The 26,845-nt window shown below is 41.6% G+C and overlaps 1 protein-coding gene across 1 annotated transcript in view; it reads left to right on the forward strand.

The window, feature by feature from the left end:
* Nucleotides 1–6,949: 6,949 nt before the first annotated feature.
* The window catches only part of TPH2 (tryptophan hydroxylase 2), a 51,571-nt gene continuing 31,675 nt past the window's right edge, over nt 6,950–26,845 (forward strand). The window contains exons 1-7 of the mRNA XM_064449699.1: nt 6,950–7,356; nt 10,599–10,751; nt 13,177–13,360; nt 13,469–13,569; nt 16,697–16,764; nt 22,531–22,727; nt 24,155–24,290. Of these exons, the coding sequence (XP_064305769.1) occupies nt 7,252–7,356; nt 10,599–10,751; nt 13,177–13,360; nt 13,469–13,569; nt 16,697–16,764; nt 22,531–22,727; nt 24,155–24,290 (944 nt within the window). The 5' untranslated portion in view covers nt 6,950–7,251. The remainder of the gene's footprint in view (nt 7,357–10,598; nt 10,752–13,176; nt 13,361–13,468; nt 13,570–16,696; nt 16,765–22,530; nt 22,728–24,154; nt 24,291–26,845) is intronic.

Here is a 26,845-nt window from a genome sequence, read left to right on the forward strand (position 1 = left end):
CAATCATACCACCCATTTTTTCACCATGAGGTATATACCTGAGTATACACATACAGCAAGTCTGTTAAAATCATGGATTTGCAATATTGGAAGGCACTTTTAAAAGCTCATGAATAACAGACTAGCTAGACTACCTCCTGCTGGCAGGCATGTCCGTCTTCTGCCAGATGCTTGTCTAATCCTTTTGGAGGCTACCGTTGTAGATCCTGCAGTCTATTATGCAAGCACTTTTCAGGTGTTTGTAGACTTCCAGGGTAGACTGAATGGTCACATGCAGCTGGTGATTTTCTGTAACTTCTGACTCCCTTCATATGAGCTCTGCCTTCTCTTGTAATTGTGCAGCTGGTCATTTATAAGTAGCCCTCTTCCTGCAAAGATCTGTTTAAACTTCATAACTGTCACAGCACCTCTGAGGTAGGTACAGTCTGGGAGTGAGGGTAGGTACTCGTGACTCTCCCCTTCTCTGCGCCCTTCCATCTAACAGTGAACCCAGCCCTTCGTGCAGTCTGTTCGTTTCATCTGGACTCGGTTTCCTTATCTCTCTTGTGAGAATGTTATGAGACCACACTAAATGCTCCACTACCATCAAGATGAATGACATGTATTGTTTTGCCTTGGTCCACAGGACTGTCATAAGGGGAAATGAGATTTGCTTGACTCAATTTGTTCTCAGCAAATCCATCTTGACTGTTTAATCATCTGTTATCTTCTAGGTCTTTACAAATAATTTTGGTACTTCTGTTTTCTCAAACAAATTAAATCAGACCAGTCTGTTGTTCTTCAGCCTTTCCTTCTCCCCAATATCTTCTTGAAAATGGACATAATTTTGGTCTTTTCCTAGTCTTTTGTCACTTGTCCATCCCCTGAGTTCTTAAAATAGTTATTGATGGCAGAGATTTAATGACCCTACTCTGTAAGTGCGGCTTTTGTACCAAGTCATTTGCTACGATCAGATTTATCCCAAGTATTCTCCAACATTGTTTTATCTTGTTAAAAGCAAAGAGCTTACCTCTCTGCCCTTGCTATTAATTATGATAGATGCCTGGTCGCAGTTGATTCTTTTAGCAAAGAATGATGTAAAAAAAAAAAACAAACCCAAAACCAAAAAACCCACAAAACCATGAAATACTAAGATAATTTTAAAGTTTTTTTCTGTTTCATCCTTTCCTCCTGTTCAGTAGTAGTCTAATACTTAAATTCTCCTGGCTGCTGCAAAAAATTTCTCTTGATGTCTTATACAAATTACTTTGAATTTTGTACCACAGCCTTTGTCTATGAGCTAATGTGTTAGGCTACCTGTGTTTAGTAGCTTGCTCCTAGTTTTCATCTCCTGTAAGCCACTTTTTTGAATTGACGGTAATGACAGACTAATGACTTATGATACTACTAGTAAAAGTGGAGTAGAAGACTAGACTTCCTCTACAGTGAAACAATTTCCTGATGAGACTTTTTTTTTCCTGAAGCAAGGAAAGAAGTGTCTTTCTGCACTAGTTTTTCTCCCCTTGGATGTTGTGATAACTGAATTTACTGAAGTCTTCTTTTCTGAAACTGTCGGTTTCTGCTTCCTTCTCTGACTCTCTTTTTGGCTGAAGATCATGAATTTAGTTTACGTTCGTTCTTCACACAGTCCACCTTCTGCATAATATTTTCAACCAGCTCCTCTCTGTTGGCTCAGATCAAATCTACCACAGCCTCTTTTAGTTATTTTCTTCCCAGCCAGTCTATCATTTGGTAGACGTCCTTTTCTAACAGCTGTTGGTTGATCAAAATCTTCTTTGTGCTATTAGAACTTGGGATGGTTTTGCTGGCTGCTTACAAATCTGTGCTTCCCGTATCTTCGTGACTTAAAAGTTAGGTTGATGTTCTCAACAGAGATTTTTCAGCAGACCCACCTCACTCAGAGAAATGGAATTTCAAGCTGGTGTGTGTATCTTTGATAATCTGGGAACAGATTGTACATCCTTCTTTCCTAGATGTAAGAAGCTCCTTTGGCTAGTCCACTTGTCAATTATTTCACAAAGTCCTTGTTTTACCAAATAAATGATGATTTGGTTAGGTATTGAGACTATTTTTTGCTTGTGTCAATCTCTTGCATTAATAATAAGAGTATCTGCTCTCCTCCTTGCCTTTTTGACCTTACATTGAGTAATGTTCTTTTGATTTTTAGATCCTTGTGAAGTCCACCTTTCTTCATGCTTTTCTGATACTTTTTTTCATAGCTTCATTTCTTTCCCCATTCTGCCACACTATGACTTCAAAGTTCTCCTTCCTGCTGTAGCATGCCTCTAGACTTGGTGGTGGCGTGGGAGAGCCAGAGGTAAAGTCAGATTATTTCTTGGTGTATGCTAGCTACTCTGCAGTGTGATTTTTATAATCATCTTAAAATCAGATAGAAAGTCTTGAGGTTGCTAGTGAATGTCATCAAATTATGGTAAATGTCACAAATAGTTTTAAGAAAAACTATGCTAAAACAGTCAATATCTCTGAAGGGGGAAAATTACTCAGACATTGAAAACATCTCACAGACTTGTTTTGGATGTAGAGTTAAATTTCCGCTTCAGAATTCTGCATTTTTTAAGCTTAAAAAGTGCATAGTTTAGCAGTTCAGACAACAGTGACTCTGGGGTGTCATAGGAGGAAAGGAACACATGTGTGTAAACTAAAGATGATCTTGGAGTTTCTGATTTCTGATTATAGGCAAAAAGATGCCTTTTAGAAATAAAAGTAAACTTCTCTCTGTGTGCTAGACAGCTCCCTCTATTTCTATCAGCATTAACTCCATCTCCCAAAGTGAAATAAGACTGCTGTGTGGCACGCTGACATACGTTCTAAAACAGGTATTTTTGAATAGCACCTTCAATAAACTTCCAATTTTTTGGCCAGGGATTTTAAGTGTTCATTTGTGTTATGTATACGGCACTGTGAACTGCAGCTGAGCTCTACAGAAAATCTGTAGTTAGCAGTAATCCCAGAGCCATATACCAGATCTGTTGTACTGTAGCTAGAACAAAGAAATAGACATTTGCCATCCATAAATGTGTGTCCTTTAATCTGGCATTGATATGGGAAAGTCCACCTACAAAATACAAGTTGCAAAAGAAGAAATTCCTCTCCAAGGAGACTCAGTCTCTGCGGGATTCATGGGCAGGCAGCATGGTTACAATAGTTGAACCATTTGAGTCTTCCCTGCCTGTTACACAGTACCCTGCTGACATAATGCACCTTTGTTTGTTTTGTGTTCATGAATCATCCTGAAGAGGGTATGAGAGATGGAAAACCTTTGCCATGCTCTAGTTACCACAGAGAGCTGTGATAGGTAGCGAGGCTACAGGGTCACTGATTTGTGTCATGTTCCAGCTGCATCTAACAGTAGATAAAATCGTGCTCTGTCACGCCGGTAGGAGAAAAGCCTGCTCAGTAGAGCCTGGTTTCGTCATTGGAGCATTCGGAGAGTGCTAAGTGATCTCACTCTCATAAGAAACTGTGCAGGAACTGTGTCCAGGTATCTCAGGTGCAGCAGGTAGGAATATAAAAGTCCAAAGACTCCAACTCACTTTCCCATTATTAAAAATAATGAATAAACATGACAGACAATATCTTTTGATAACTTAGGATATGCGACTGAACTATCACACGTAGATATGCTTTCCCCTAACTGGGAAAATGAAGTAAAACTTCGTGGGTTAGCATAATGAAAATGATTGATTTGCATCCCAGGAGCAGGTAGAGGAAGCAAATAGTATTACAATCTTATTGTCAAGCAGAAGAAAGGATCCTTATTACATTTTACATATGGGAAACTTTGGAAAAGCAAGGCGAAAAGAGCTTTCTTCAGGCCTCCCATGAGTTCTGAGGCAGCTGTGGACCCATTTGGGTCCTGAACATCAAGTATGGCCATCCATTTTTAAGGGGGTCATCTGACTACAACGGCCAGTTTAGACTGGAAGCTTTTGCTGGGTTTTGTTAGTCGTGATAAATGGTAAGATTCCACAATAATCCACGGGAGCTACGAAATGGTCTCAAATCTTCTGTTTATGGGCTTCTGTGTTCGTCTCTTTTTAAGAGCAAAACCAATTCCCTGATGATGCAGATATGTAAATGGTACTTATAAAAGGCTGAGTCTAGCAAGGCTAAAGGCATGAGGCTGTGATGGAGGCAGTCTGCAACTGAGCTAGATGTGACATGAAACAGTATTATGAGTGATACCTCCTGTTACTTGCCTCGTGCAGCTCCTTGCTCAGTGTCTCAGCTTCAGTGGATCTGGTTTTAACTTTTTGCTGTCAATCTGTGTGATCTGTACAGATACCAAGTTAAGGCCATGTGATGCCAGCTGTCACATTCAGCTAGGCTGTCCCTTTTTGGGGAGGCTGCAGGGCAAGTCACTGATGGTGCTTTTCAAGGGGAAGCGGTGACTGTTTTCCCTGCCTGGTGCATTGGAACAGATAAATCTGTCTATGTATTTGAAGGAAACTTACTGAAATAGTGCTCCCAATCCAGACGTGCCATTCAGTCCTACACTCTGTAAGGTAACCTATTTATTCAAAGCAGGTCCTGGAAAAGTTTTGGAAAGGGGAAGAAGCAGGAAGGAAAATTGTAGAGAGAGCAAGTGATGACAGCAGGTGACAAAATGAGTGTTCAACCTCAGCCTGTTAGCGTAAGGGAAATTATAAATCCTAAAACAATTTCACAAGTAGATTTGAGAGACTGAGACGGTACCTTAACACTGCAGTCAAGTTATTGTTTCAGCAGTTGCCTTCTGCTCACTTAAAACTTCTGAGCCAATAGTCTGAAATTAAGCAGTAAGCAAATTCTTAAAAAAGTATATATAGATCTTTACCCCAGAGACATGAGTCATTCAGAGGCAAGTGAAGTTGTCATACACATGTGAATATAAAAGACCTCCAGGATCTGTATGGTGGTTTTACCATCCACAAAAACAGTAAAACCACTTTATGAGGTTTTACATTCACAGGCGATTAATTCCTTTCTTGATGTTGTGGTTAGAAGAGAGTCTTATGATGGGAGTCTGGCTGTTACCACAGCTCAGGCAGAAGCCACAGCCATTGCTGTCTTGACTAAGAAGCCTTCTCCAGCTAAGCCTTCTCTTTTGGTGGAAGTACCCTTTGCATGTCACCAGCCACCCTTCAATACATAACGTGTGTTGTCTTTCATTACAAGATATAATTCCTATTACTTAATCCATCTTCTCTGAACCAGCCTATGTTTTTCAGAGCAGGGAAATCACAGAATCATGGGTTGGAAGGGACCTCACGGATCATCTAGTCCAACCTTTCTTGGAAGAGCACAGTCTAGACAAGACGGCCCAGCACCCTGTCCAGACGTCTCTTAAAGGTGTCCAACATGGCTGAGTCAACCACTTCCCTGGGGAGATTATTCCAATGGTTGACTGTCCTCACTGTGAAAAATTTCCCTCTGGTGCCCAATCGGAATCTCCCCAAGAGCAACTTGTCTCCATTCCCCCTTGTCCTCTCCATGTGACTCCTTGCAAAAAGGGAGTCTCCATCTTCTTTGTAGCTAACCCGTAAGTACTGATACACGGTGATGAGATCCCCTCTAAGCCTCCTTTTCTCAAGGCTGACCAAACCCAGTTCTCCCAGCCTATCCTCTCATGGCAGGCTGCCCAGTCCTTTGATCATCTTGGTGGCCCTTCTCTGGACCTCTTCCAGCCTGTCCACATCCTTTTTGTATAGAGGGGACCAGAACTGTACACAGTACTCCAGGTGTGGCCTGACAAGCACTGAGTAGAGTGAGATCTTTATCTCTGCTGGTGATGCCTGTTTTGATGCAACCCAGCATCCTGTTGGCCTTCTTGGCTGCAGCAGCACAATGTTCATTCATGTTGAGTTTTCTGTCCACCAGCACCCCCAGGTCCCTTTCCACAGAGCTGCTCTCCAGCCGCGTGGATCCTATTCTGTGTTGCACTCCCAGATTATGTTTTCCCAGGTGCATGACCTTACACTTGTCCTTGTTGAACTTCATAAGGTTCTTGCTGGCCCACTCTTCCAGCCTATCCAGATCTCCCTGCAGAGCAGCTCTCCCTTCTGGAGTGTCTACTTCCCCACTCAACTTGGTGTCATCAGCACACTTCATCAGGCTACTTGATGCCGTTATCCAGATCACTTATGAAGATGTTGAATAACATTGGGCCCAATATTGATCCCTGAGGGACTCCACTTGTGACAGGTTGCCACTTGGAAAAAGAACTATTTATCACCACCCTTTGGGTGTGGCCTGTCAGCCAATTCCCCACCCACTGCACAGACCACTTGTCTAGGCCATAGCGCATTAATTTCTCCAGGAGGAGACTGTGGGGGACCGTATCAAAGGCCTTGGAGAAGTCCAGGTAGACAATGTGCACCGCCCGCCCCATGTCAACCAGGCAAGTCACTTTTTCATAGAAGTCCACCAGGTTTGTCAAGCACGATCTGCCTTTAGTGAAGCCGTGTTGGCTTTTCCCTATCAACGTGCTTCATTGGACTTGTGATGGCCCCCAGGAGGATTCGTTCCATAACTTTCCCAGGGAGAGAGATGAGTTTCTACATCAAAGAATTCCTCACGTCAAAATCTCAGGGCAACTTTTCTGCGTGGAAACTCGGCCCCTGCCTTTCCCGTGGCACGCTGTCCTCACGTCCCCCCTGCCGGCACTGCTGGGCCTAGTCCTCCCCAGAGCCGCCAGAGCCACGGGTGCCGGGGGCAGCCGAGTGGAGCTCGCCCCGGGGCCGTGAGCCTTGCCCTGCCCTCCCCTGCCCGCGGCGGGGGAGAGGGCAGGCCGGTTCGGCGTCCCGGCCCGTTTCGCCGCCCGAGGCAGGCCGGGGCCCGGGTGACGGCCGCGGGGGGCCGGGTGACGGCCACCGCCCGCCCGGGGCTGCGCCCCGCGATGGGGCGAGTCGGACCGCGGTCTGCGGGGCGGGCGGGGGCCTCGGGGGTTGAGGCTGGCGCAGCAGCCCTCCTGGCCCGGGGGGAGTGGGCTCTTGCCGGGGCGCGGGGGACGAGGCTGGGCAGCGCCCGGAGGCGACACCGGCTCCCGTCCCGTCCCGCCCCGGCGGCGCTGGCGCTGCGCGGCGGTGGCTGAGGGAAGCGGGGACCGTGAGCGTCCATCCGCCGGCGGCTCTCGTCACCCGGAGACGGGGCTCCCCTAATCGGGTTTCCATCAGTCTCCGCGGGGGCGTATAAAAGGAGCCGGCGCGGGGCGAGGCGGGCAGAGCGTGGCGCTGCCCCCCGCCCGGCCCCATGCAGCCCGCCATGATGATGTTCTCCAGTAAGTACTGGGCGCGGAGGGGCTTCTCGCTGGACTCGGCCCTGCCGGAGGAGCGCCCCGCCGTCGGCGGCCTCACCGTAAGTGGCAGGGCCGGGAGCGGGGCTTCTCCGGCGGACCCTCCGCGGACGGCGGCGGCGGGGGCGGGAGGGGCAGCCCCTGCTGGCTCGGGGCAGCCGCCGCGGGTGGGTCGGGTTCGGCCGGGATCCCGCTGCCGGGAGCCGAACACCTTCTTCTGAACTTTAAGGTCCGGTGAACGCTTTTTCAGCAGTTACGGGGGCCGATGAAGCTAACTTTGCAGTCTGCTTTAAATGTTCTTCAGAAAATAACGAAAGATTAATTAGAAATTAAAGCCTTACTGCAGAGATTAACCATATTGCTGTTGGAATAATATCAAAGCATCGGGGTGGTCCAGTTCAGGTGGTTTTAAGCGCTTGAATTTTAAAAGCCTGTGACTGGCCCTGCCGACTGTGTGCACTAGTGCTGTGCCAGCAGAATCTGCCTTTTCAAGGCACTTACAAACCTTGCAGCACGGTATGCAAAAACAGGTTTTTTTGGCAATACATCCATTGCATGCACTTACGCTGCCTTGGTGCCGGTGGCACTTCCATAGCTGAGCAGCTGGCCATGAGGTTTTCCAGCTTCTGGCAGCTAGCAGGAGTGCGACAACATGCAGGGGCATCGTACAGAAGATGTGTAATTTCCCTGTTGAAAACGCTGTCAGGAGGCAGGGACAGTTCTCACTAAGATGATGGTGTGGGTGCAACAGGTGGTTGGGTGATTTCAGCAATGGGATAAACTCCTGCACGCTTACAGGTAAATGTATTTGAATAGGTGTACTTTAATAAGAATAAAGAATGTTAATAGGCACTGATAATGCAACCTGCTCTGAACATGCAAAATATTTAGGATTAGGAAGACTTTGCCTCCGATAAAATTTTGCAACACGTGAAGATTCAGATCACTTGAGTAGAACCAACAGAATGCACCAGTTTATACCAGTTGTGAACTGGCCTATTGTCTTTATAGTAAAATGCGAAATATCCCTATTTGTACATGCTTTGCTTCTATTGGAAATACTGAATTAAACAGGATAGGTTTGTTTTACTGTCTTTATATTTGAGTTACTTTCTTCACTGAGTTTGCTGTAGATAAATTTTTTCCTGACTACTTGTGCTTGCTCCAGATAATTAATTTTCATTAGGAAAGTTGATCTGCTAGTCATTATTTAATTATGAAATGTACTAATGAGGACAGCTGATAAAGATTTGAGTTCTTGCAATATCACAGCCTCTTCTACTGGGCTCGTGACAATTAGCTAATCTAGTTTTCAAATGCTTGAGAGGTTTTCAGTCATCACTTCAGGTAACGCTTGCTTGAGAGTGTTAGGGAACCTGTGACAGTCTTGGAAGGTCCCAAGTGCTCTCACTTCCCAGAGGAACTGATGGTATTTGGACTCTCAGGCACTCAGTTGAGTACATGGTCCTCAGTACATAGCTTCTAGAAAGCAGCACACAGTGAAAAATCAAGGATGCTATAAAAATAGCATCTTCGTAATTTCATGTAGGCATTGTGTACTTGATGTATGTGAAAGGGCTCAGCCAAATCCCATATATTATTGAAGTTAAGACAAAGTGACCTTCTCCTAAACTACCTGTGAGCAAACCTCCTACCGAGCAGAATCTTGTAAGCCCAATTACTAAAGAATAAATATGTTTGAAACACTTCATGTATCATTCCACAAACATAATTGCTTTCTAGACCTTTTCTGTGTAGACCACAGAGGCTTTAGCATGTCCAGTAAGTAGTTTAAGTGTGGCTAGTTTAACCTGTGCTGTTTAAAGAGTGGCTTTTGGTAAGATGATGCATTTAAACCAGCCCTCTTTTTAATTCAGTGCATTCTTCTACCTTTAAGAAAAATAGCAGATCCAGTGGGAGCTGATGTGGGAGCTGCGGGCTCTCTATTCAGTGGATATTTCAGAGTGGACTAGGATCAGGTAAAAAAGTAAGCCAATTTGACATGAACCATGTGGATGCATTGAGATGGCTGTAATGCAAATACCATGTCACTGTCAGCCATATCAATTTTTAAGAAAATCATTTTATATAATCCAGTTTAAAAAGGAATCAGGCTGACGCTTGCTAATTTTCTGCTGGGTCACGGTGCACTTGATGAAATCTTGTAAAATTTTCTAGAAGCACAAGGAGACATTTTGGTAAAGTCCATTGGTGCAGGTCCACAGACATCATGGAAGTAGGATAACCTACCTGTAAGGAAAAAAGAAGAATACGGTGTTAACTTGGCTGCCATCAAGTGTTGTGAGACCTGTTTAAAAACTTAATCTATTTTCAGGTTATTTTCCTTTCATGCTGCTTTACAGTTTACCAAAGAAAAAGATTAGTCCGTGTGGGATAGTTGTATATGATGCTTAATTTCTGTCTTTACTTACTTTTTAGTGACTATACTATGGTTTATACTGTTTTAGAAAAAGCAGTTAGCAACTCACTGGAGATTTCATTTCTTTGTGAGTCACAACTTGGTCATTGGAAAATGCAGTCTGGTTTTTGAAAATCATGGTTGATCTTATTAAAATTGTCTCAAAAACTGTACTGTAGGCTTCTCAATAAGATTTAAGCCGATTACATTTTTTTGAAAATACTGACTGAAATTTGGCTTAAAGCAGTCTTTGACCCCCAAATTGTGAGAAGAATGCAGGAGTGGCCAAGGGTGGTGTAATTTTCTGTATTTTTTTTGAGTTCCTCAGCCAACTCATCTTCTAAGGGACGCACAGTCTAAGCTGCTATTTCTGTCCTTGTTTGTATAATTGGCAGAAGTTTTGCTTTTTCAGGAAAAATGACATTACATGGCAACATTCATTGTAGTACCACAGAGAATATAAACTTTGTTTTAAATTTAATGGTTATTACCAAAATGCAGACCGGTGTAAGTCATCATGAATTGGCTGGTACAGATTAGAATAGCATCACTGCAAGCTTTGCAGTAACTCAGACCATCTCATCTTGCTTCATGTTTATTACTAATGATAGCATTGCCCTAATAATATAATCATACTTGTATCCCAAACATTCATATACTTTTTCTTATGCTTTTTTTATGGACTGGCCTCTTTCACAGTTGTCTCTAACAGCAGCTTTTGACCTGTGATACTGGTTTCAAGTAAATACATTACCTTTAAAATTAAGTCTTGATGAATTCTATTCAGTATTTTCTAACAAAAAAATTCTCTTAAGCCTAAAGAGACTTAATTTTAGGAAATGCCCATTTGCATCTGAAATGATGCTGTTCTTTATCCATTTGTAGCTAAACAGATCGAGTTCTGGGAAAAATGAGGAAAAGAAAGGGAATAAGGGAAATGGGAAAAGTGAGTCTGTTTCTGAAGGTGGAAAGACAGCTGTGGTGTTTTCCCTGAAGAATGAAGTCGGTGGATTGGTGAAAGCTCTCCGACTCTTCCAGGTAAAGCTTACAAATCATTACACTAGCTGGAATGAGGAAGGCTACTGAGGTCAGGTTGTTTGTTGGTATAAATCTAATGGACTGTGGTGGAAGGAATAGAGTGCAGTTACACTCTGCAGAACTGAATAACAGTAACTTAAAATTTTATGGACCATTCAACAAAGCATTTTGGGCTCGTGAAGGGTTTTCTGGAATAAAGCTTAACGGTGACGCTGATTTTTGCACCGTTCGCTTTAGATTTCCAACATGTGATTCTCAACACTGTAAATTAGATTTGAAGTTGTCTGTGCAGGCCACAATGAAAGGAGGCACTTTCAAAGAGCAGTTCAGAATCTAAATTACATACAATCAGGTGGTGGTGGCCGCCTTGCTGCAGGACAATGTTTGGTCATGAACTTAAATGCACCTTTAAGTGCTTGCAGGGTCAAGGCTTTATGTGTCTAACCAGAATGTAAATTGTGAAGTTGTGGTTCCCATATAGATCCCCATGGAGTAGGTGGTTTTCAGTCAGACTGCTGGTACCGCATGCAGTCTGCTTCCCCTATTAGTAAATTGAAGAGGGCTTGGGGGCATGTTTGAGGGTAGCTCAAGAAAAGCAGTATGAGAAAAGCCTTAGGTTGGTCAGTCACTGCAGTGTAGTGACGAGAAAGTTAGTGGGTGGCTTGGGGTCTACTTCTAAGGCCAAACCATCAGAAAGGTGTAGGTGTGGGAGCACTGGGCTTTACCAATCCTAACTCACAGGAGCTGGCTCTGGGAACAGGTTCCTAAGGCTGATGTAGATACCTAAATTCCTCAGCCAAGGAAGAGGGGTGAGTCAGACCCCTGGGAGGGCAGCTGCCAGGAACCAGGGTGTTTGACAGAAAGCTGATAGGAATGGCAGGAATCATGTTTTCAGTGCAGCTTCTCTCCAGGGGTTAAGTGGCTAACTGCAATTCTGGCTTAAAAGCTTGAATGGGTTAACACCTGAAATCCTGGATTTACACATCGACTTCCCCTTCCTGGGAATGGCCATATAACTCACTCTGGTCTCTTAAAACATGTCTGGAAGATGTGGCAGAGGTATCACCCCCATTCACGGAGTCACTTAGTGATTTCAGTACTATGAGGGAGAGCGAAGGGTTTTGTTCCCTTGTCAACCTAGGGCAGATCAAAGCCACCTGTCCGACTTCCCAAGAGAATGTCTAAAACTGGTAGCTCTGTGTCATCTGAAAACATGGAGTGGAGTCCTGTGGCTTCTGTTATTCAGGAGTAGATCATCAAAATGTTCCTGCTCAGCTTTGTAATCTGCCAGTTTACAAATGGCAGATTCAAACCCCTCAGCAGATGGAGGGTTTTCCTTCTGTGAATTTGTTACGTGAATGGGTTAACTAAGGAGATACACCATAAACATACCTTACGGAGCATGCAGTTACAGAATTATGTATGTGTACAGAGGTGTAAAAGCAGAGACTGCTGGTTGGCTGTACCAGAGGGGACCTTCACCTGAAACAGACCTTTCTGCAAAATACAGCAGGCACTACTTCCCCTTTTGGAAGTCAGAAAATGTTTTATTGGCTTCACCGAGTAAGTGGAAGGATAGTTGTGAAAAGTAACAGACAGTTTGTGTCTGGCAAGAAAAGGAAAAATCAAAGAGTCAATAGAAATACTGGTTGAAAGTAATCATCTAGCCTGACCTCCTGTTATGAAGCAAGGCTATCACAACACTAGGTCAGGTCAGCTGTAACACGTTATGGTTGTCTGTCATTGTGCGACACCCTTGGCAGACCAGTAGTTGTGGTGGGAGGGATAGCCTATAGGAAAATTTTAAGGCTAGAACTATTTACACACTCATGTGTTTAGTTTTGATGGGGACATTATAATAGAGAATAAATGGAATTAGATTTTAATTTTATTATTATTGCCACTTCAAGTAATTCATAATTGCTGTAAGAAAGGCAGATGAGGACTGATACAGTTATCCTTAAAATATTTTCTCCCTCGTGTTCATGAGAGATGCTGAAGTAGTACATATTTAATAGTGTCTAAGTAAACACACTCAAATCCAGTTAAATTAACAGTATTGTTAGGCACATTGCCTAATAAAATTGTATTTCATGTTTAACAAAGGTAAATATACAATTTCATTACAATTATTTTTCTTTTCAAAAATTATAATATCCTTTATAAAAGATTCCCTTGTTAGATAAAATTAAATCATAGTTAAACTTTCTTCATTAAACACAATAGTATTATTTTTACATTCAGTATACAAACTTGTCTTTATTATTTATTAAGCATCACCAACCAGTTATGTAGGTCCAAAATGAGTACTTTCAATGAAAACACTTTTTAATAACTGGGAAAAATTTTCCTGAGGAACATGCCATCAATATTCCCCTTCTGGCTGGTATGTCTGCATTTCATATGCTATTTCATCTTCCCACAGGAGAAACATGTGAGTATGGTTCATATTGAATCGCGAAAATCGAAGAGAAGGAACTCAGAGGTGGAAATTTTTGTGGACTGTGACTGCAGTAAGAAAGAATTTAATGAACTAATCCAGTTGCTCAAGTTCCAAACTAATATTGTATCTCTCAATCCACCAGAAAATATCTGGACTGATGAAGAAGGTAAGGTTGCTTTTGTATCACTTGGCTTAGATGCTGACAAATGTTTTGCACAGGTATCTCCATAGTCTTATACTCCAGTACCTTCAACTCACATTCTGTCTTCTGCAGATCTCGACTGTGTCCCTTGGTTCCCCAGGAAGATATCTGAATTAGACAAATGCTCACAGAGAGTTTTGATGTATGGATCTGAGCTGGATGCAGATCACCCCGTAAGTATAACATAAAATTGTATCGTAGATAATTTGTTCAGGTTATTTGCCAGTCAAATAAAAAGCCTGTTGACTGCTGATTCTGAGCAATTTTTTGAGCATGCGGTGTTCAGAAGATGGGCATTTAGTTCTCTTCAGTGGTTTCAGTGAGTTAATTTTTCTTTTCTGTAGCAGGACACCCAAAAAGAAGGTGCTCCAGAAAACTTACTCACTCTTGAACAACTATGTCCCCTCTTGTAATGCTTTAATTTATTTTTTTTAACTAACTGGTTGATAGAAACTTTCAGACTCTGAAGAGTTTAGATCAATGTGATCTTCCCTTCTGTCACAGCTCTAAGGTAAGGATTGATAATAACCTAGGTGTCAGAGAAGAAAGAATTATGAAGGAGAACTTCCTTGGGCACTCAAAAGATAACTGCAAAATAAATCGGAGCAACATGTTCCTGTTTCTGCATGAATACAGCATATGGGAAAGTGTCTCGCTTTGTCTCCTGACTTTGGTGACAGGAGACATTTCACACAAACAGTATCTGCAGTACTACCAAATGCTCAGTGCAAAAGGCAAGAAAATAGATTTGTTATTGTTTTATTTCTTTTGGCTGATTTCCATAAATGCTTAACTTCTGGGTCTCTAGATGGCAGATGATGGAAAGCATTTGTGTTACAACATTTTCAGTTGTTATAAATCCAAGTTTCTACCTTTGGACCATTTGGCTGAAAGATACTGGTGGTAGCAAGTTGTGTTCATTCCTACTCCAAAGTAAAATAGTCAGGATTAAACTAGTATTGTAGGAAACTTCAGCTGAAAGGGAGTAGGTAATGAACTAAGATATCTGACCGTAAGATTGTCTTGTAATAGAATCAGATCGAATCATAGCTGTAGGCAATAGTCTCCTTTGGTTTTTGTCACACACATATTTGTTGGTATTGTCCAAGGTGGTGAAAAATGGCCCCAAAGAGATTGTGAGTGGCGGCAGGAAGATCAGTTCGGTGTAGGGGACTCTCTAGCGATGCATCTGTTCTATACCATGGTACTACAGTGCCTGTGCAGACTCCTCCCTGATGACTGCCTTGGCTGAGGGGAGGCAGGTACTCCTGTGGCCTTGGGTCTGGGGCTCTATGTCATTGCAGAAATGGCACTCAGACCGCTGCCTTATGTCTCATCTGCTCCACAGCTCCTACAGCTGCCATGCTGTGCGTGGTGGGGGCTCAGGCACAGACCCTCATGCCTGCATATACAAGCAAACGGACACCATCACGATGTCCCCTGGCAGCCCTGCTTACCTGTCTTTGGTGTCACCTGCCTGCATATCAGCCATGATAAGCAGCATCACTTTGCTTGGTTTTTAGCCATCTCTACTGTTTGTCAGCCCTTTCCACACTGTAGGCCCACAGTTGGGGAGCACGTTCCTGGATCCTGGTTTCTGCCTTGTACTTCTTGATGACAAACGAGGATTTACCTAGCATTTTCTCAGAATGGGAAAGTATGTTGATTACCTACAACCATTAACAGTAATTTGGTTCAAACAGAGGCCTTAGTGGTAGCTCATTCTAAGCCTTGAGTCGATGACTGTGATGAGCCATTTGATACTGTTTTATGTTCTGAGCTGGCGCCTTCATTAAATACTTGAGTGCTCTGCTGAAAATCTGCCGTCAGTTTTACAGACAATGAAAAAAGACATTTGCATTATATGAATATATATTTTACACGTGGGGGAACTCTAATAAGCATAATTTACGCACCATTTGTTAGCCTATGCAGCATGTTAGTTATTAGAGATGGGGGAAAAAACTGTAAAATCTGTGACTGGTCTTTCAAAGGCCACTTATGGTGCCTGCCCTGTTCCTTAGTGGCGGCGTGTAGGTGCCAGACGACCAAAGAGAATTATCCTATTACAGAAGTAGCATAGCACCACTTGAGCAGCATAGCCCTAATCCATATCGGTCAGTGGTTTCAGTCTCAGTTTTACTACATGTGACAGGCGTTTAAATCCCCTGTGCTGTCTTCCATCACTTTTCAGCTCTTGAACAGTCTGCAGCTGAGCAACTCTGTGCTTACATCAGAAGGTATTAAGCAGACAAGGAGGTGTCCCCAGATTACAGCAAATTTTTGCCAGTCAAAAAGCTTTTCTGTGTAGGAGTGGAAGCTTGAAGGTTTTCCTCAGTCCTTTGATATCCACCCTTACTCTGCCCCAGCAGCGCAGCTTTGGTTATGGGGCAGTAAAATACCTTCTGAGTTTTCTGGAAGCTCATACAGATATTTCAAATCAGACGACTTTCATTCCCTTCAGTGATTTGCGTTTGTGTACATGAGCAGTAAGGAAAAAGTGCATTTTACTTTTCCGCCCTGACTAGGGAAAATTTAAATGCACCTTCTGGGCTACTAACTGGGGAACTTAGATAGCTCTACCCTTTTTCATCTTCAAGAAGTTGGCAGTTCTGCCTTCAAAACAGATAACTCTCTTTGTAGTCCAAAAAACTGAAGTGTCTACATCTCTTACAGGTATAGAAGAGATCTTGTTTTAATTTTGAATAGCTCAAAGGGCTGTAACTGGCTGGTGCATATGTGTTATATAGCTCTCTTGCGCTTAATATGGAAAAGGTATGAGCCTACTGTAGCCCACGAGGTAGAGCTCTTCCTCTGTAACTCAAATTGGAGCAGTATGCATATTTATTGCTGGAGGCTGATGGTTCAGTCCCTAATGTGCTGGTTAAGGTGGCAATTGCTGAAGTAGCATCTGCAAAATGATTTGCATATGAACTCTGGGCACTTGATCCTTCTAGTGAAGGAAGATATATTGAGGATAGGTAAATTATTCTGCTTTGTGTCTGTGTGTAGATCTCCATTCAGTTTAAGGAAAACCTGAGTGAGACAAAATGACAAGGAAAAAGTTTCCCTTTTTGTAACATCTGGGGTGAATGACTGCACATATGCACAAAACTATCTTGAAAAAACTCCTGTGGGACTTTGGGGAAAAAAGTGAAGAAGTCCTCATCTTCTTGCAGTACAGTAGATCAAAATACAATATAATTAGGTACCAAATAAACACATTAATGATTTTTTTTATAATTCTTGCAGCTAATTTTCTGTCCTTATTGTAAATTACTCTCTTCTTCCTTGCTTAAGGGATTTAAAGACAATGTCTATCGACAGAGAAGAAAGTACTTCGTGGATGTAGCCATGAGCTATAAATAGTAAGTACTGGCATAATTCTTTCCCATGCTGCTGACCAGCGATTCATGCTCTACTTAATTCTGCAGGACGAAGTTTAACAGTAGACAAAATCATCCTTTAAACTTTGACTAGTTTAGTGTAGGCTATAGGTGACAAACCTGATGCTTGAAACCCTGTTACATTTTCAGTACAGATACAGGCAAGTAAAACATTTAAAGGTAAGCACTGTCTCTCCAGCATTTTGTTTGTGGCTGCTTAAACTTAAGAGACTCTTTTACAAATGCTTGCATGTCTTAATAACAAACTGATGCACTGCTGAATCGCACATCCCTGCGTAGTTGGATGAGGTCACTAAAAGCTGAAATTATTATTTTCTTTTCATGCACTTAACTCCATTGGATGCTGCAAAATGCCATTTATCAATTTTGCCAACAGAGCTCTGGACTGCTCAGAATCCAGTCAGTGGATTTCTCTGTAGTTAGTGCAGCTGGTGCCTGTGCACAAATACACTGCATGTATTTTCTTATTTTGATTTTTTTTATTTTTTAAACATGTCAAGTCAGTATTTTCAATTTGCTACCATCACTGGCAGTTATAAAACTTTCTGTGCTACCTACAAATACCTACTGTGTTGCAATTTTCTTATCACAGAAGTGTTCAACTAATTTTAATCATACCTTAGGTTTTATTTGCAACAGGCCTATGCCCTTATTCTCAAGGGAAAGAGCATACTAATTTCATGTTCTTTTCCATTTTACCACACTTCTTCAGGTTTTTAATTTTTCTCCTTTGAGATTTCTACCTATGTTGTTGAAAGAATATAAAGCACAACAATTTTTTCTGCCTTTGTAGAAGGCACGTCCTGTCAGGAAGCAATTCAAACAAGGATTTTTGAAGGATTTTCAGTTCTTTTTTTTAACGTAAGGTTTATATACAGGCTGCAGAAGGCTGGGGGGACAGGAGTATTAACTCTGCTTTGTGACCATATAATCCTGATTACATTTTTCCTTTACTTTTGTCCCACTCCTGCCATTAAGCTATGACCAATCTAATAAATGTGTAAGTGCTAGTGCTGGTTCCCCTTTTTTCCTGCCCATGGTGGCATTTGTTTAGCTGGGTGCTCGTGACATTCATCCAGCACACTGAGCTGCTGCCTGCTGGGGGCAGGGTGCTGGCTGGTGGAGAAGCTTCCTAGGCTGACCAGGTAAGTCCTAAGTTTAAACAGTTTACAAATGTAAATTGAAACAGTTTTGTGTTGTGTGGTTTTTTTTTTTGTAAGCAAACAAAAAAAAAACCCCAGCTGATTGATTCCCTTTTTTTCAGTCTGATGCTTGGTGTAGAGTTAGTTCTTCTTGCCTAGCATTTATTGCAGTGTGAAATGTCAAGCAGGCACCTGTGGATAAGGGCAGACTGTGTGTGCTCCTAGAGCTCTTTCAGTAATCTTGGATAGTTCTATGTTTACCTGTGATGGCAGCAGTAGTGCCATGCATTTCACAGCTGCTAAGCTGCTGGAGATACCTTCCTTCCCAGCTGCCTAAGTGCTGAAAAGATCATGCTGCTGGCTCACTAAGCAGTGGTTGATGTTCTGCTACAAAGGTGTGGTGTGGTTTGTTTTTTTTTTTTTTCCTGAAACCAGTGAGAAATGTCGTTTCACAAAAATCACATAGAGTAATCATGCATATTCCCAGAAAAACAGATAAAGGAAAGGAAAAATCTTCTTTAGATTTTTAAGGCTCGAGAACCATTTCTGCAGGCACATTACAAAAAGCAAACATCCCAAAACAGAGGTTATTTGGGGGCCAGGTCTTGTACTTCAGCAAAACTGCTCAGAAGTACTCCTTTATCCCACTGATCTTTTCAAACCTTTAAAAGATTTCAAACTCTTCCTATTATCAGCAGAGGGAAAACAAGATACTTCACATGTTTTTAGCTAGGGACCACAGGCCAGTGATTAGGGCAGTTACCTAAGATGTGGCAAAATCTCGTTCATACTCCTCAGCTCTCCTGCAGTGGTTATCTTAACCCGAGCGATGTGCCATATCTACTGGGCAGTACAGTCAGTCTGTCTCCAGGTATGCCTGTAGAGACAGCCCAGGCAGATATTTACCCTCAGCATCCTGCAGCTCAGCCTAAGCCACTCTGAGGAAAGGCAGATCAGCTCAGGGAGGAAGGACTCCATGCTGCTACAGCTAAGCTGTTTCTGCTACCCATGCTGGGGAGCTCAGAGTTAATATAGGTGTCTGACGCTACATTGCAGTGTCATCACACTCTTTTCTGTGGTCTAATGACTGTTTACTTATTTATACAAAAAGCACAGCTCTGTTGTAAGGACTGCTTCCCTCAGGGATAAATTCAGAGCATTGTCTTGAACCTCTCAGTGTCTTCCAGGTCAGTGACCTTCCTAATCATTTACTGAGGTTTGATGCATTTCTGCTTGTCATTTTCCAGTGTAAAAAAAAAAAAACAAACCAAATTTGTTTCCTTAAAAAAAATAACAAAGAAATTTGGCTGTAAAGAATTGGCTCTGTAAAAAAATCGTTGAGTTGAAAATCCTGGATCAGCATTTCCTTTATGAATTGTTACTGTTCTGTAGTGGTAGATGTTCTGCTTTGGTTGAAAATAAAGAGGCCTCTGTAGTGGAGAGAGGAAAAAAGTACTCAGAAGTGAACTTGGGGGAACAGGTATTTGCTGGTGCTGAATGTTAAGGTGAAAGACATGTTAACAGAGCACAGCAGTGAAAATGTGTGTATGAAATAAATGGACCAAAAAAAAAATTCCTCCCTCCTTCACTTAGCTTCTATCCTAAAGATAGTGAAAATGTGTTAATCTTGCTAATTAGTCCTTTGAGATTGATCAGGGATTGCAAAAGTGTTGAGAAAATTAAATCTGGAGGAATATTACGAGGTTTAAGAGGGAATTCATAATACGAATTGATAGCTCATGACCATGGCAAAATGGAAAGACCCTATTTTAATAAAGGGAAATAAAAATTCAGCATAGGTTAGCTTGAAGAGTCATCTTACTCAGCCACAAAAAAACTGGCTATGTAGGCTGGCCATTCTTGTGATTTATGGAAGAGTTTGAGTGCAAGGTGGGTCTTGCTTGTTGAAGTAAGAGGGTGAAAAAAATGAGATTTGCAGAGCTGAGTGAGAAAGGCATAGTTCCTCCCTCAAGTCTGGCTGCCTTGATCCTCTTGATAAAGAGAGCAGTATCATGATCAGCTGGAAATAAGATCAGTTCTCCTAGGCAAAAATCTTATCAAGGAATTAATGTTAGTGAACCTTACTTCAGTACTAATGAATTAATTGAAACAATAACTAAGTTATAGACCTTTTAGTGAGCAGTGAACAAGCTTCAGATCCTTGATTGTGTTTATACCTCTCTGGTGACAGGCTAAATGGAAACCTGAGCTTTTCCACTGGTGCGCAGATTTCTTCAGCTTTGCTGGGCCAGTGCTGACCCATACTGGCAGTATCTGTAGTAGAGGTCAGGTGTAAGGAAGAGGGAGGAAGCTTCTGGCAACCCCAGCTGGATGGAGTAGCAACCTGCTTGTGTCTGTCGTGTACGGTACAATTTAGAATAGCTGTGTTATGCTTTCTGTGAGCTGGCAGACAGCCTAAGGCTGATAAAGTGTAACGGTGAAGACAGATACTAGACCCGAAGGACTGACTCCCACTGCAGAATGCGCATGGACCCAATGCAGCTTCTGTTCATGAGAAATGCTTCACTAAATTTTGTTGCAATTCTTGTCATGTCAGCAAAAGAGTGGCTGAAGGGGAGCTAGCAGATGTATTGGATGATCAGTGAGTCCTTAACAAGTATGAGTACCTTGTACAAAGTGGCCTTTGACCGAAAGATAACTGTCATGGATCAAAATACTTTGATATCGTGAAAGGCAAGGGGATTAAATAGTATGCAGTAAAGGTGAGGGGACAACCACAATGCGTGTAGGGTGGATGCTCTTCTCTTGTGCATGTATGGACTGCAGAGCAGCAATCACCTGTGACGTGGGCTCATTCCTTGTTACCTTGTATGGTGGAGGCAGGATTATGAACCCGGCGACAGTTGAGATGGAGAGCCAATCCCTAGCAAAAGCCCAGTGCTGCAATTCTGCTGCAGTGAGATTCCCTGTGCTGGATACACCCGTTCAGTGGCTGGCTGTGACACTGGGGAAGCTGCAGCACTGGGCTGGGAGTGCCCATGTTGCCAGCCCTGTGGCAGGGGAGTGGGAGGTAGGGTCTGATGGGCTGGAAGGGGATCCTGTGAATCCCTTTGCCAATCTATACTTCGTTACAGTGTGGGAAAAGAGGATACCTGAGGAGAAGGCGGATTGCGTAGATTACATACTATAGATTGTGAACGTTAAATCCAGAGAAAGATTATGAAGTTCCTAGGGGAAGTTGATAACGTGAGATGATGGCCCGTGACCGTGGCATACGAAATTCCTTACAGCTAAATACAAGGCAGGGCAAATTGGAAGGAGCCCTTCATACTCTTAACACTGTCATTTGGTTTTCAATTACCTGAACCACTCAAGGCAAATCTTGGATGTCAGAGACAGATTAGCAGGTACCCTGAAAGACCTCTGCTTTGCAATTTCTGTGCATTTGTGTTAAGGGGGAGGAGGCAGAGGAACGGTGCCAAAGGAAAAGAGAGAGAGATGTGTTTGGAAGCTTAGTTTCGCCTGTGCTAGACTCTTGGCTCTGAGGTGAGCTTCCTCGTGATGTTGTCCTGCACGAATTTTGGGGTTCCAAACATATCTGCACATGCAAGCAACAGTCTAAACAATAACTATATATATATTTTAATTGGATTCAGACATTTCTAAACACCTATGTAATTGCTTAATCTTCATTTTGTAAAACGTTTGAGTATTATGTATTTTAAAGAATGCATAGAGCATGCAGTCTGCTGATGATCTTACTGAATCTACAAGTTAGACTGAATCAGGATCTTCAGCTAACCACTTCTCTTGCGAAGGCATCAGTGGCAATAAATGGAGAAATATTACTCTGGTATGGGAACATGGCATGCTGGAGTGTATCCAAAGAAGAGCAACAAAGTTGGTGAAGGGTCTAGAGCACAAGTCTTATGAGGAGCGGCTGAGGGAACTGGGGTTGTTTAGTCGGGAGAAAAGGAGGCTCAGGGGAGACATTATTGCTCTCTACAGCTACCTGAAAGGAGGCTGTAGCAAGGTAGGTGTCGATCTCTTTTTCCCAGGTAACAAGTGATAGGACGAGAGGAAATGGCCTCAAGTTGCACCAGAGGGGGATTTGGTTGGGTATTAGGAAAAATTTCTTCACCGAAAGGGTTATCAAGCATTGGAACGGCCTGCCCAGGGAAGTGGCTGAGTCACCATCCCTGGAGGTTTTTAAAAGACTTGTAGATGTGGTGCTTAGGGACATAGTTTAGTGGTGGACTTGGCAGTGTTAGGTTTACATTGGACTTGATGATCTTAAAGGTCTTTCCCAACCTAAATGATTCTATGACATATAAGAAATCCATCTTTCTACTATGATATGTAAAGAGATGAAGAAATAATCTCACTGCTGAATAAGAAGTACAGTTCTTAAAGAAACAAATGTAATATGTACAACATAACATCAAGAAGAAATGCTAAGAAAAAAGCATCTAGTTGTCATTTTAAAATAGTTTTTAATAGTTTTGATAGGCTCTGTCTGCCTTTATTTATTTAAATAATATTTTTCACAGAAATTTTGCCATCCAGAGTCTGCCTTGAATCTGGTTGTGTTCACACGTATTTTGTATTATTTTATTTTTTACAGTGGTCAACCCATTCCCAGAGTGGAGTACACAGCTGAAGAAATTAAAACATGGGGGGTGGTATTTAGGGAGCTCAGTAAACTCTATCCCACCCATGCTTGTCGTGAATATTTAAAAAACTTCCCTTTGCTGACCAAATACTGTGGATACAGAGAAGATAATGTGCCTCAGCTGGAAGATGTTTCTGTTTTTCTTAAAGGTGAGATTCATATTTGGTTTGTCAATAGATACAGTTTCATGAAAACACTTTTCTGTTAGCACGAAATACAAAGCACATTGAATGAAGAGTCCCAGCTTTGTCAGTGGACTTTCGTTTAGTCTGAACTATCATTCTGTTTTTGACATTCTCCATGGCAGAGAGTTTGTTGAGTCAAGACAGTTGTATATATGTACCTGCAGGTATGAAGCTGGGAGGAATTAAACAGCTAAGCATGTATCATATGATGTTCATGTTATTTTTTAAGTTTGAAAATATTCTTCTTTTTCATCTGTAATGGAAATGTATCCCATATGGAAGGAGAAGTGGCAGACATGAACACGTAGTTTTTAACTCTAGAGAAAAATCTGCCAAAGAGTTCAGTTAAGATTTTCTCTTCTCAGGGGTCCCTTCAGATACATAGACTTGTTCCTTAATCCTCTTGCTCAGGAGCTTCTGGGGCTCAGGAACTAAAATATTATAAAGACAGCCAGCTGTTTGGGGGAAAAAGGTTATGTGCTGTTAAGTGTTATGAGAAAAAAATAGCAAAAAGTGGTTTGTCCCAAATGTGCACGGAAAATTTTTAACTAAGAGAAAAACAAAATTTGTAATGAAAGGCTTACTTTCCCCAGTCTCTGCTTCATCCGTAACTCTCGTTTGAGAGACACCTGAATTTGCTAATAACTGACTAATCACTCTCTGAATTTGGTTGCATTCTTCTGTGTCTCTCATCTGTTGTGTTATGGACTCTAAGGAATGATGCCAGAGTGTGCAGGTTCTTTTTCCCTAACTAGAACCTCAAACCCTCACACTTCTTTCAGAAATATGTTTTCAGACTAAATACAACAATAGTAGTGTCTGTTGAAAAAAAATTTGGAACATTCTCATGTAAACACGTGGAAAGAGTAAAGAATGAATTTGGGAGAGAAACGTCCTTTTCAAAGTCACTGAGTCTGAAATAATTCCCCACTGGGACTAATGTGACAAAGGGACACTGTTAAATAAATGAGGTCCTCAGCTGTAGAAGTTGGTGTTTTACTGTCACATCTGTAAAAATAAGGACAGATTTGATTTAATCTTATTATGTGCTGTTAGTTTTTAGTGTATTTTACAGAAGTCATCTTCTGTTTTGGAAACATGTCTCCTGTTTGGTACTAGACGTGAAAATCAGACACTTGGTGATTTGAGAACATCACTTATGGTATACCTTACCATCTTTTCTAGGCAAAGGTATTAAAACAAACTTTGACATATCTCAAGCTGTTTTCATTAAACATATGCTAGCAATGCAAAATAGTTCTTGTACATAATAGGGAAAATGATGTATGGTGATCTTCAACCAAGATCATTCAACTATAGATCATTACCTGTCCTCAGTAATGGTTATAGGGATATATAATATGGTCTTTTATTATCTTCTTCACTTTCAGAAAGGTCTGGCTTCACAGTGAGACCAGTTGCTGGATACCTATCTCCCCGAGATTTTTTAGCTGGCTTAGCATATAGAGTTTTTCACTGTACTCAATACATACGACATGGCTCAGATCCTCTCTACACACCAGAACCGTAAGTTGCTGCATTTGCTTTAGTGCTGAAAAAATATGATTGCTGGATTCTTAAAAGACCCAGTTGAATTTGCCAAGACTGAAAAGAGAAACCTTCCCACAAAGCTAAAAATCTAATTACACCATTGATGACAAAACCCTTCACATTGGTGAGCCAGAATTTAAGTAAAAGGCTTCTTCTGGACTTTTTACTTTTCTTAAATAACTAGGCTATTTATATTGTGGGTCAAAACATTCCGTCTATCTGGATTATTTTTCAGTGGAAAATGGAGTTTTCAACTAAACATTTTTAAAAAGTATCTAAAATTTTATTTTCTGGTGGACAACTATGGAAAAATTTTGGAAAAAAGCCCTGTATCACTTGAAAAAAAATTTCTTTCAGAATTATAATTTGGTCTTCTTGTGTCCTCACTTATCTTTTTTGGGCCAGATTCCACAGCTGAACTTAGTTTCTCTCGTATAACACAAAGCAAGCAAGTCATGAGGCGCTGTTCTCTCACCCAGAGAGGGTATGAGATATGAAGCCTCTTACAGGGAACATGATAGAAATAAGAGATGCTTTAATTATGACTTTCCTGGGACAGCATTGCAGCTTTTCCAAAAGAGAATATTGCGAGTTTGGATGAAATATTTTGGCATTTGGTCTCTTGATGAAAAGTGGGGGGTGTGTGTGTGGGAAAGATCGAAGGGGTTGTAGTACTTGTCTTGTAATATATATGGTGTGCTTTGTGCAATGATAAGGGAACAATACATGTCAGTTAGATCACATGGAGGTGGTTTCACCAAAGGCATCCACTGATCTTGTAACCACAAGAGTGACATTTTCTCAGCGCATCAGTCATCAGGCGGTTAGCATGAAATTGTAACTGTTGTTTATTCAGCTTGTACTACTTTGGTGTGTTTTATTTTTGCCAAAATTTACACAAGGCGTTCACATATATATATTCAGCTCCAGTCCTGTAAACTTTTGGACCCATGCCTAACTTTGATTTCATGAATAGACTGCTGAAACCATGGAATAATATTTTTGGATATAAAAGGATTAATGGAACTGCATTTTAAGCTGTCCCTAAAAATGCCCTAACATTATTCTGGCAGGAGTCACCAGGTGGTGCTGTTACACACATATCTACTTTTTTCCTCAGCATGTGAACTGGGCAAAGTATTTGCTAAAGTGCTATGAGGCTAGTTTTGCGTGTGTGTTTTTATTGGGAAAGTGGTGGTAATCCCTGAAGGAATTCACTCACTTCTGTAACTTCTATAATTAGAACTTTAACCTCGTAAATTTGTAGGCTAATTGCTACAATGTAAAATCCTGAAAGAAGAGCTTGAATATGTGATGCTGGACCTCTTCTGGTTTTTCTGAAAATATCTGCAGGTATTTCAAAAAAAGGAATTATACTTGAGAAGTACCAGGTTTTGCACCAATGATTACCTCTCCTGTGGGAAGCCAGTGTCTCCGATTGCAGCACCTGCCAATACTCAGCAAAAGAATAATGACGTTTATTAACTTAATACAAACTAGGAGAACATTTTCATCTATTGACAGGGGATTTGGGTACATAACCCCAACAGAAACAAAAGAAGGAACGCTTCCCAGGAAACAATTAAGTGCATCTGTTTTTGCTGATGTTTTCTGGTTCATTGATTTGTATATTTGAGACCCTTTTTTCAGGATGCTGCTTACATTCAGAATTATGCAGTAACCATATATGCATAGCTGATCCTTAGAAAGGTTACAAAAAAGTACTTGCTGTTACTACTGGTTACGGTGTCTGGAAGGTCACTGTGTAGTAGTACTAGCTCAGTTAGAATGAAGATTTTTATCCCTTATTTGGGTTGAACTTGGAATTCCAGGTTATGGTCTTAACGGCCCTAAATATGACTAACGGAGGAATTAAGTTGTCACTTTCTAATGATGTTACTTTCTTCCTGCAGAGCTACTTGTTCGGAAACCAAATAAATTAAATAATGTGTACTGTCAGGAGGTCCATAGGAAAATTCTGAAAATCCCTTTTAAAACATGTTTACATTTTTTTTTTTGGTAAGATAGAGAATATAGTGTTACCAGAAATGTAGAGTGAAATCCAGGCTTTTTTGTAATCGGTAGCAAAACTAAACTGACTTAAGTGGGGACAGCTCTTTATCTTCCACAGTTGCTGCAATGCCCTGAGATCTGCTGGTTGATATATGGGGCCATAATGAGATTTGCTGCAGGTCCCTGGCTTGGTGAATGCTGCATTTCAATGATATAAATGTGGTAAAAAGACTCCCTTTGACTTCAGTGGGCTTTCCATCAGATTTAACACCCAGGCTATAGAGCCAGATACAAATTAGGGAGTTCATTTGGTTTGATCTGTATCACTACTATATGCATTTTAAAACATTTCTTCCTGAGTTTCATTATGTTTCTACTACATTCACAGAGCTATATAGATTTCCTCTGTTCCGCTAACTAATTTAGTCCAAGAAAAATCTTTTGCTGTGAAAAGTGAATTACAAAAATCTTATTTTCTCTGAGCAATGTGTGTGAATAAATTAAAGGAACTTAATTAT

Source organism: Phalacrocorax carbo, chromosome 1, assembly GCF_963921805.1.
Source record: "Phalacrocorax carbo chromosome 1, bPhaCar2.1, whole genome shotgun sequence".
In the NCBI taxonomy this organism is placed as follows: domain Eukaryota; kingdom Metazoa; phylum Chordata; class Aves; order Suliformes; family Phalacrocoracidae; genus Phalacrocorax; species Phalacrocorax carbo.